The sequence below is a fragment of the Lactuca serriola genome, chromosome 2 (assembly GCF_051521515.1).
Source record: "Lactuca serriola cultivar US96UC23 chromosome 2, Lser_US96UC23_V15, whole genome shotgun sequence".
Taxonomy (NCBI): Eukaryota; Viridiplantae; Streptophyta; class Magnoliopsida; order Asterales; family Asteraceae; genus Lactuca; species Lactuca serriola.
Genome location: NC_136409.1, coordinates 74,545,944 through 74,558,043, shown reverse-complemented (window position 1 = coordinate 74,558,043; position 12,100 = coordinate 74,545,944). Strand labels below are relative to the sequence as shown.

The following is a 12,100-nucleotide window of genomic DNA, read 5'->3' as shown; positions in this document are numbered from 1 at the left end:
ATTATGTGTGATAACAATAATAGTTATGTAAGATTGAACGTATTCACATTATCAAACAACATATTTTCTTTGTCATTCTCACATAATAACATTATCCACACATCCATACAATAGATGTCAATCCATATTTGAACATAGCTCTCTCTCTCTCTATATATATATATATATATATATATATATATATATATACACACACACATACACATATATATACCTACATACATACATACGCATACACATACACACACACACACACACACATATATATATATATATATATGCATAATAATAATTATATGCATATGAATAACTATATTCATATTCATAAGTATATGCATATTCATATAAATGTATGCATATGCATATCAATATGCATATTAATATACATATATGGTTAAGCTACCTTCTTTTATAATGACAAAATAGAAGAATCATTACTATGATTAATACCTTCAAAGATTTGTAATACTGACAATTGGCAAATATGTTACTTTGCTTAAAACAAGAAAAGGGAAAACTGTTATTTTTATGAAACCCATAATTCACTTTTTGGTCCAATCACGTGTACATTTTCAATCATTTTGGCATGCTATGTCCCTTTTTTCGCCTTAATTAGTGTGACCAAAACATTCCAATTAACAAAAGGGTGTATGAAATTGAATTAATAAGCATATAACATTAACCAAAGCTAAAGTATCATTTAAACTAACAAAAAAACGAATGTATATGGTTCATAAGCAGCATAAAAACATTATAATATGAATATGTATGGCCAAGAAGGGCAAGAACATTATCCTGGTATCCATATAACAAAAGTTACTTCACAATCACAAGAACATAACTTTTTAATCCATCAAACCTTTTGAAGACACCAAAAATCTTTGCACTGAATATATCAGAAGAAACTGATATGAAGCTGCATTTTCTTACTGTTGAAACTTTAGTAATATGTTCGATTACCTGCAAAGAAGAATAGTGAAGATTTTTTTATATGTTCTAAACCCGTGTTGACATCAACATAATGCTACTAAAATTTATTATTTTTACCTTCTTCTTTTTTTCATTTTCTAAAGGCAACATGGCCTTAAATACTCTCCTATATGACCCAACATCACATACCTCCAATTTTGTTCTAAGAATATGTATAATAGCCCTTACTAGATGTCAATTTTCCATCATTAATTAAAGGGTAAAACGATAAAAGTATCAAGATCAGCTTCATCAAGTTTACCTGATCTACCTAAAAGATCTATTATACATGAAAATTGTTCTTCTTACGGTTTAATGTTAAACTTTTCAATCATTAAAGAGAAGTATTTTCATCCATCTTTGACTTTTCCTGTGTGCACATACTGATAAGACGGATATGAAGGTTATACTTGTAGGGATATGTTTGTGTTAAGCATGTGTTAGAAAAGATCTAATGTTTTTATTTGAAACTCATGATTTGAGTAGCCTGTGATCAGGGATTTAAGTGTGACTGTATTGTGCTCTGGCATTTTGTCGAACAATTGGTGTGTGTCTTCTAAGTTTCCACATTTTAAGTACATGGTGATTAGTGAATTGTGTATAGAGATTTTGTTTGATGGGATGTTGGATTTAAGAACGAGAGAATGAATTGGTTTTCATTGAGATGGATTGGGAGATGAGAATAGAAACATTAGAATTCAAGAAAATCAGATGTATACAATGAAATTACGGAGATGGAAAAAAGATAAAACCCACATTATTTCTAATTTTAAAGAAATAAAAATAAAGGACTTGAATTTGGGGAGAAAAGAAATTCTAAAAATAACAGGAAAAGAACCCTATGAACTAAAACGAGAACGAGATACAGATTTGACAAAATAAAGTTGGGGACTGTTTTCTTATAGAAAATCTCAATTTGGCTTCAGATTAAATTAATTAGATAGATGAATGTTGATATTGATACAACTAGAGAAAAACTCAATTTCCACTGATGACACAAACAAAGGAGAGATGACATTGATATTGATATAACCAGAGCTACAGGAGGCAACTTTGCAATCAAATCATGAAATCTTGAAAAATATAAAATCTTATGCATCTAATAGATGCATAACTTTTTTTTTCTTGTTTTAAATATGAAGTTATTTGATGGTAATCTGAAAATCAATTGACTTTCTCTAATTAGGGTAAAAAATGTGTGTGTTGTTGAACACTAGAAGCAAGTATAACAAAATTAGAACCCAAAATTTGTAGAAACATATACCTGAAAAATAAGAGTGTCTCTCAAATGGGTGTGTCGATCCAATTTGATGGGCATTTGAGTGATATGGCGTCCTTGGAACAAACAATGTGTTGTAGATGGAAGCAGATAATAACAGTTTATATATAAGATGAAGCGTTGAAGGAGAAACGACGTTACAAAAGATTGAATCGACGTAGTGGAGGTTAGGATAGTTGGGATCAATTGGAGGGTTTGAGAGAGAAGGAAGAGAATAATTAGGATCGATTGGAGAGGGTGGGATCGATTGTTAATAGTTAAATATATCTTCCACTTTCACAGGACTATATGTTGGTGTACATGGGTTTAGACTTTTGAAGCCATTCGCCTAAGGCTTAAATTTGGTCGGTTTCAAAAATATGGTAGCATCAAAGTTCTTTTTCTTATTTTTGTTTATAAAGAGGAGGCATGCATTGGTGATTCATTCTTTAAAAATGATGTGTTGTAATTAAAATTGCAGAACTAATTTTTTTGGGTGGTGAACAAATTTAAAGTCTATTTGTAAGAGAATCACTTTAATGATTTATAAAGTATAACCAATTTTGATTAAGCTCTAGAATTTTTTATGCTTGATACCAACTTAAGACTCTATCAATAATCTTCATTTGTGTTAAAGTCTTTACTAAAGTTGGTTTTTTTTCGTATGCCCAACAACTGTTTGTTAAAATGCTCAGAATCCAACACTAAAGTTTTGACTTTTTATTACATTTGTGATTGGTGGAGACCAGTACCAGATTTTGAAAAGGGTCGAATCCATGGGGGTATATGTTGGTGTTTTGCATGAGTACTAATTCTTACACCATTCAAATATCTTCTTTATTAATGTGTTTTCTAGTGCCTAAATTGATGAATGATGGTAAGGTTGAGGTTGAGGTTTGGTCGCCATTCAATTCTTATATTGCCAATTGGTTCTTTTATAACATGTTCAATAAGGGTTAATGATACAATTGACTATTGACATCAGTTAAAATAAAACAAAAAACAAAACGAACATGAAGTCAGGGACATGGACTAGGATTGATGCATTTGGTTAGTTGAAACAAAATGCAACAAAAGATAAGAATCGACGACTTGATTGAACATTAGTTAAAGAAACAGAACATTCGGGATATATGAAGGTGAGTTTGGATGCACTACTGTTTGGAAGGAATAAGAATCTGAATGAACATGATTTTTATGATATTTTAGCTCAACTATTGAAATTTCACTAGATGAAGCCCAAGTCAAGGTAAAAATAAAAAATAAAGGGCTATATAGGTAATTTGCTCTGAAATATAACTGTTTTGTCATATAAATTAAATTATCATGTGATTTTAATTCTTTTTCAGGTGGTTTGTGGTGCCATTATGTATGAAGTACTTGTGGAGTATTCACAATCTCAACATTGTGTTTAGAAGGGTAAATAGAACATTTTGAATTACATTAAAAAAAAAACTCTAAATCATACATTCAACTATTTTATGTATTTATAAACAATCGTATTTTATTTTGAGCATTATAAGAAACAATTTTTCATGATTTTTTTATTTACTATCTATGAAGGCTTGCATAAATGTTTTTTAGCATGTATTTTAAATGGTTAATTGTTTCATTGCAGTTTGGCTCAATGATTAGAGAAACTAAGATTGTTACCGTCACTAATTTGTGCAAACAAAAAATAGAGAATTATATATATATATATATATATATATATATATATATATATATATATATATTATATATCTTCTTTTAACTGTTGATTAAGATGTTTGACAGGTTATGTTATCATTTCTACTGATATTACTAAACTTGGATACAAGTATGTAAAAATATGTATGTAACTGCATTATTATCGGTCTTAGTTTCTTTATCTTTATATGGGTCGTTGTTTCGATTATGTCTTAGAACTAAGAAACTAATTTGGAAATCCAGTTATTTATCTAATTGTAGATAATTGTCAGTCTAAATCAAGTCGTGATCACTCATCAATATGTTTACATATTTTTTTAGTGTTTCTAAAAGTGCTTTTGCACAAGTTGGGTTGATAGATTTCTTTTTGCAAAAATTGGGTTGAAGAAAACTAACGAAAACAACAACATTTTCTATTAATCTCACCAAATTAATGTGTAATTAAATATTTACAAATCACAAAGTCATTAAAAAAAATACAATATTACAATTCATAAGTTTTCTAAATTAATGATATATTATTTTATTACATAGTTAATTTTTTAATTCTATTTAAAATTAACACCAATGGTTCTACGGGTTTAACTTTGTGTGTGTGTGTATATATATATATATATATATATATATATATATATAGGGTTAGATTCATGTGAAACCATCATATTTTGTGAGACATAAAGACGCAATCCTAACCATTCATTTTGGAGATAAAAAATATTTTTAAAATGCAAACTAAATGAAAATTTTTGATTTTTTTTAAAATATTATTCTCATCATTTTTTTATCAAAAAAAAAAATTTATCGTGCTTTTCAAAAAATACATGAAATATTCTAATAGAATATTATACTGTAAATATTCAAATCCAATTTTAGAATGTTAGAATATTCTACAAGAATATTAAACTATAAATATTCAAAAAATTCTAATAGAATATTAGAATATTCTAAAAAATATAAAAAATCTAGTAGAATATTAGAATATTTTAACATGTCCACCATTTTAGTAGAATATTAAAATATTCTAACATTCTAAAAATTCGATTTGATTATTTACAATGTAATATTCTATTAGAATATTTCACTCATATTTCGAAAAAAAAATGGTGATTTTTTTTATTTTTTAGATAAATTAAATAATGAAAATAATATTAAAAAAAGAATTTATGGATTTTTCCTATTACTTTGCATTTTATATTTTTTTTTATCTCCAAGATGAGTGGCTAGGATCGCGTCCCCATGTCTTACAAAATTAGCATGGTCTCAAATGAACCTATATATATATATATATATATATATATATATATATATATATATATATATATATAGAGAGAGAGAGAGAGAGAGAGAGAAAGAGAGAAAGAGAGAGAGAGAGGAAGGATCATTTGGGAACTCAAAGTTTCCTAAGAACCTGAGAATAAAACGAGGGCCGTTAGATCAAAATAATAAATGGTTAAGATGTTTTGTGGTATTTTTGTAAATAGTTAGTAAAAATAAGACACTAGGGTAACGAAATTGAAATGAATAGGGGACATTTTAGGAATAAAATAATTATGTTAATTCCCCTGATTAAACCTCTCATCTACGTCTCTCTCTCTCTCTCTCTCTCTCTCTCTCTCTCTCTCTCGCTCGCTCGCTCTTTCTCTCACGTTTTTCTTTTTCACTGTTTTCTTCTTCACCGTATATCTTCCCTCTTCGTCCCTCCTCCCTCGATCGACCACCTCTACCACTGCAAACTACTACCAATCCACCACCATTAATGTCTAAATCATCGACGAATACTCCACAATGCATGAAATCGATGCCAATCGTGTTCATCTTCGATTGCATCAGTGATTGTCGAAGACCTAAATCGTTCGATGGTGGATCGATCTTCTCCTCCTTTCCGCCTCACATTCTTTCACCGTTACAGGCGATTGATCTCCTCCTCGTCTCTGAAGGCTGATTCACATCTCTTCTTTATCCTGACGATTGATTCACGTCTCCTCATCTCTCATCGTTCCAGATCGATGCTTTAATCAAATTAACTTGTTGAGAAATTGAATCCAGGTAACACTCATAGATTGATTATAGTCATAATGTAAAGCTATATCAATTCATCTAGTATTGATTCATATGTTGATGATTGTGTCAATTCTTTGAAGTTGATATGATAGATAAACAATGTGTAGATAAGTTAAAGGTAACAGAAGAAGTATAAATGTATCAAGTATCACCTCTTAAAAGAATATCTTTCTATGAAGTTACTACTTATGGTATGTGATGGGTTTTGAGCACTCTAAAAACCTTAAGGTGCACATACAACCCTAAATGCTTTGGATCTATGTTTATTCTAATTATACATGAAATTTGATTTTCCAAAGCATTATCCTAACTACCATACAAAACATGAGTACTTGTATAACAAAACTAGTTAGATGACATACCTTTTCTAGTAGCTTAATACCTTGGACCTTTAAGAGCCTAGCACTCCAAATGTGATGCCTCAAATGCTTCACACGACACCACCAACAATGGAGGACTTGAGAAAGGATTACTTGCATATAAATCGGCTATGCTCTTCCATAGATCATTAGGTGTCGATTTTAGTAGCCTAGGGTCTTCTTATATAGTTTGGCTAGGATTAGGGTTACATCCATGTAAACCCTAATGTGCATGACTTTTCATCTTACTTAGGATCCATGGGTTAAACCTCCATGGACTATCCATGGACTACCATATTGGTTTAGCCCATCCTAAATAACCATAAGGCCACACCATAAGAATGATTGATTTACCAAATCAACCCATTATATTTAATTAGTCTCTTTTGATCACTAAATTAATTCTTGATCAATACAAATTAAATAATAATATGGTTTCATATTAATATATTAGAACTTAGAGTATATTAATATATTAGAACTTACAGTATATTAATAAATCATAAATATCCTCTTCTCAAAAGTCCATCCTTACAAAGTGTTCTGGTGACATGCAACCCAAATGAATCATGCTACTCTCGGGTCAAGTACATACCAATTATAGTTATGGGCTTAGACACTAAATCCAATAGTATGTTCCTAATAAAAGTTAAAGCAATAACTAGATCTTAGTATTACCTGTAGATAGGACATCTTCACACTATCAGATGTTGGATATGCACTAGCAATGATGTCCTCTAAAGCCCTAACCATAATTCCTCTCTCAGATGCATCATCCTTTCCCAATTTTCCAAGTGTAAAAGTTTTGCCAGTTCCTGTTTGACCATAAGCCATAATTGTTCCATTATACTCATTCAACACAACCTGCACACAGGTAAATACAAGAGCTTTGACGATGACATATAGATATGAGAATATAATGTTCAAAATATTGACATCTGTCAAACAAGCATGATTGAGTTTTCAAAATCAAGCAATGTTCACATACCTCAACTACAAGTTTTGCCACTGCTTCATAGACATGCTTTTAAGATGCGGATTCTGTAAATACTTCATCAAATCTTGTTTAGGTAATATAGAGATAATTGGAATTGTTTGGATGTGAAGTTAGATTATCATTACTAATTTGATATTTCTCCTTTGTTCATTGAGCAGGATTCTTATAAATATACAGATATTGTTGAGGACTCTTGTTGTGATTATGAGACTGTTGATATTGTTAATGAAGATGTTTTATATCCCTTCTTGCAAGAGCTTGTTACAACTCCATTCTTCCGATATTTTAAGGTATTGTTTTCATTGATATTTGGCTACTTTGTAAGACTAGTGATGAATTGAAAATCCCAATGTGTTCACATCTTTCACAGGTTAAATTATGGCAAGGGCAAAGTGGTCCAAAATCAAAGCAACATATACATAAACAACTTAGAAACATCAGGCTTCACTCTCAACTATATCATATTCCCTGTAGCCAGAAAATATCCATATTTGATTGGTTTCTTTTATGTTAAATAACCTATTTTAGAAAAAAAAAATACTAAACTTCACATACTTAGTTTTTTTAAGGAGTATTTTTTTTCCTGTAATGAAAAACTTAACAAATCTACTATGATTCACATGTAAATTATAAGTGAATCACATATGAATTACATGTGATTAATATGTACATCAAATATGAATTACATGTGATTCACATGTAATTCACATATGAATCACATGCGATTCACGTGTAATCACATGTAATTCACATATGTATCACATGTGATTCACATATGAATTAAATGCGAATCACATGTAATTCATATGTGAATTACATGTGATTCACATGTAACTCACATATAAGTTACATGTGATTCATATGTAAATAACATATGAATTACATGTGATTTACATATAATTCATATTTTCTTTTTAATTTTCTTGTAGATTTGGAAGAAATTGTGGTGAACATTGAAGATGTGAAAAATGATAAATTGAAGAAAATATAGAAATATTGACATAAAGACATGAAAATGCTTTGAAATTTTGTAGTATTTTTTTTATATTTTATTTTGTATCGAATAAAATATTTATTGTATTGTGTTTATTGATTAGTAAATAAAATGAGTTTTCTTATGATTTCCTTACAAATATTATAGTATATGAAATATGTATATATGCATTTGTAAAAATATGCATAAATGCATCTAAAATGTTGATTTTTTTGTTAAAAAATTAAAGCGTTCTTAAAATATTCCATTTTTTTAATTTTGCTGATTTTTAAATGCTTTTAAGAAAATTGCCGTTTTTTTTAAAAAGTATTTTTTTCAATTTTTTTTCAAAAATTCATGTTATTTATAAAAAATTAAAAAATCTGCACTTTCAAAAAAAAATTGAAAAATACTTTTTTTTTTAAAATCTGAAAATTTGATTTATTTTGTAATTTTAAACATTTCTATTAATATTTATAGTAACACAAAAAATAAACATTAAATGGGTTGATAATATTACGATCATGCCCTTAATGAATTAGTTTTGATCTAACGTTCCAGTTTTAGTTCTTGGATTCTCGGAAAACTTTGAGTTCTCAATCGATTTCACACACACACACACACACACACACACACACATATATATATATATATATATATATATATATATATATATGTATATATATGCTTAACCTTTTTAGCTATAGATATAGACAAAGGACCAACCCGGCAAAAACATCACCTGATTTCACACGACAAAAATAAAAATCACAAACATTTAACATCACATTTACGTTAGCATCTCTATAGGTAAGATCAAGTTTGAAGAAAACATACAAACATCATTCCATGTTAAAGAATTTAAAAGCCTCTACCTTTCTGGTGCCAACTTTGAGATCTAGTACGTGCAGAATGTAGAAGGTCAGTGATGGTCCCTATTCTTTCTAATTTTCATCATGTTTAGTCCAAGTTTGATTTTTTTTTTTGTAATATTTAGACCTTGTTTCAGGGTTCCATACAGATTTTGGTTCCTCAAAACTTGAAATAAGGACCACAATTAGAAAGACACAAGGACTAAAACTGACACAGTTCTTGAAATAAGAACAAAAAGTGAAAAAGGTTTTAATTTTGGACTAAACATTGTAGAAATCAGAAAGCATGGGGACCATTTTTTGCAATTTACTCTAAATGTTATACCCCTTATATACGTTAAAACTTAAAATATAGAAGAAATTTACAAAATTTGTCCTTGTGGCATATAGTTATTTTTTTCCTTGTGTGCCCTTTTGTTGTAATTAACAATCTCATTCATGTAAGGACCTGCCATGGAATTTAAATAACACTTATTAGCCATAGAAAAAGAAACTCAATTATTTCTTCCAAGTATATATTGTGAATTGACAATAGTAAAATGTTGACGACAAAGTCTAAAAAAGCAATTTACCTTATTCAAATTGAGGGCCCATGCTTGATGTGTCATGCACGGTTTAACCAAACTATGCACCCGTAAAAATTACTTCTTCATCAGCCAAAAAGCATCAATCTGTAGAAGAAAAAAAAAACCTATGAAAGGAACATTTATTTAAAAATGGTTATTTTATTCCATAAGAAAAAAAATTGCAAATATGGTGTATAATAAAAATCTTTTATTACTTATATTACACACATGACACATCATACTAAGATTTTAAAGATTTGAAGGGATTCACGGGGCCCTTTTGCTTTTCCCAAAACCGATAAGAATTTTGTGTTTACAAACGTATACATTAATAATCAAAACTCTTTAGGGTTGTGAACCAAATTTACGACAAACAAAGTATACTTCCATTCATCTTTATCACCAATTCCACCACCAATCTTTAACATTTGATCTTTGAACTGTAGTTATGAATGTTTCATTACCTCCAAAATTTTGCAGTTCTTGACATTCGGTTCTGTCTCACGAAGGCTACAAAACATACAAAAAAGCCCCATTTTTACTGTATTACAAACACTTATATCTGATACATACTATAAGAAACATGAAAACCTTGATTGATGGATACCTATGGGTAGGTGGGGATGAGAAATCGGTTACCCCTAACACCCGACATCACTATATACAAATTGCGAAATAAAATTAGAGTAGAGTAGTTTCTTGCTCACCTGCGGTAGAGGAAAGCAACTAGTGGAGAAGAACATCTATCAGTGATGGGAGAACTTGGAGCAAAACAGAAAAAAGAAACAAATAAAAAATCATAGAAATAAACATACATGAGAAGCTGAGACTTTGAGTGGAGATGAAGATGGAGACTAAGTAGTTTGGTTCATTCGACTTCAACCACGGCGGTGGTGTGTGGAAATAGCAAGAGGATTAAAGCTATCGACAAAGTGAAGGCGTAGTCCCGACTGCGTTTTCCTGCTTCTTCGACGGAGGCTCTTATCGATGGTCATCTTCATCATCAAAGTGGAACATGATCAATTTAGGGTAGAAGATTGGCGGTGGAGGGAGCAGTGAGATCGGTTAACCGGGTAAAGTAACAAATGAGCTCAGCTACTGTTGACAACGAAACTCAAAATAGATCCGATAAACCTTACAGGGGCGGTGGAAGCGGTGGTACAGGTGAGAGAAAAACAATGGGAGATGCAGGCATGGTGAAGAAAGAAAAAAACATGGAAACCACTATGTCCAAGAACAATAACCAAGTAAACCCACCAAAGAAAAAAAAATACATCCTAATAAAAAAGAATATTGTTCACAAAAGTCTTCTTTAAATGTCATGTCTTTTTTTTAAGGAAAAATTATTAATTTAATAAAAATCATTAATGACTTCTTACCTTTTAGCTAAAATTTAGGATTTATTTTAAAATAGTCATTAAAACCATAGACGGTTAAAATTAGGGATGAGCATCGAAACCGGTTATCTGCTTTTGGAACCGAAACCGCCTCGGAACTGCCGGTTTTGGAACCGGAACTGCCTTAAGCGGTTCCGGTTCAGGTTCCTAAAGTTATGGAACCGCCTTAAGCGGTTCCGATTCCGGTTCTCGTTTTTTGGAACTGCTACCCGCTGGGTACCCGCCGGAACCGGTTAATATATATATATATATATATATATATATATATATATATATATATATATATATATATAACTTTGTGTGTTACTTAGAGCGGTTTAGAATATATATTGGTCCGGTTTTATCCGTCTTTGGTCCGAATTGACTTGATTTGAATCGAACTAAATTGCGGTTTTATCGACAAAAGTTAACAAAATTAATGTAACCGGGTTACCCGCTCCCGGAACCGGAACCGCCGGTTCCGGGATTGGTTCCAAACATTTAAGAACTGTCTAGAGCGGTTCCGGTTCCGGTTCCGGTTCTCGCCAAATGAGGCGGGTACCCGCCTATGCTCATCCCTAGTTAAAATGGCATACTGTTTCGCCCATTACCGACGGTTTTGATTTTAGTATATAAGGATTTTTTTTTTTGATTTTTCACTACGAAACCGTAGATGAAAAAAATGGTCTACGGTTTCCTCTGAGAAGTCTACTGTTTCCCAAATAATAGATTAAAAATGGTCTACTATTTCGTCTAAAATCTACAGTTTTCGTTTTTTTTTTTTTATATTTTTAAGATGAACAAAAAACACTAACTTTTACTATAAAAGAAAATTTTCTTTTAATATATACTAGGTACGATATAGTAGTCAAAATACATGAATTAGTAGTCAAATATCCAAAAAAACCCCAAAACCATAGGTTTTTAGACGAAACAGTAGATCATTTTTAATCTACTCTTTGGGAAACAATAGACTTCTC

General features: G+C 30.4%; 1 protein-coding gene and 1 long non-coding RNA gene across 4 annotated transcripts; both read right to left on the bottom strand.

Moving 5' to 3' along the window:
- Positions 1–706: 706 nt before the first annotated feature.
- LOC145086415 (kinesin-like protein KIN-UB) lies at positions 707–8,284 on the bottom strand. Of its 3 annotated transcripts, XM_079024164.1 has the most exons (4): positions 7,325–8,284; positions 7,015–7,200; positions 6,340–6,405; positions 707–960 (listed from the first exon to the last, which is right to left on the bottom strand). In XM_079024164.1, exons 2-4 carry the CDS (start codon positions 7,168–7,170, stop codon positions 817–819), a joined length of 366 nt encoding a protein of 121 aa, XP_078880290.1. In that variant the 5' UTR covers positions 7,171–7,200; positions 7,325–8,284; the 3' UTR covers positions 707–816. The 3 variants fall into 3 exon arrangements, 2 of the variants coding, with proteins under 2 accessions (XP_078880290.1, XP_078880291.1); XM_079024165.1 differs by lacking the exon at positions 6,340–6,405 and having other exon boundaries at positions 7,325–8,263; XR_013700439.1 differs by lacking the exons at positions 707–960; positions 6,340–6,405 and adding an exon at positions 6,423–6,648 and having other exon boundaries at positions 7,325–8,254.
- A 788-nt stretch (positions 8,285–9,072) lies between these two features.
- On the bottom strand, positions 9,073–11,010 carry LOC145086416 (uncharacterized). The gene is made up of 5 exons (XR_013700440.1): positions 10,560–11,010; positions 10,352–10,470; positions 10,209–10,254; positions 9,751–9,849; positions 9,073–9,626 (listed from the first exon to the last, which is right to left on the bottom strand). It is a non-coding gene; the product is annotated as an uncharacterized LOC145086416 (long non-coding RNA).
- Positions 11,011–12,100: the final 1,090 nt, after the last annotated feature.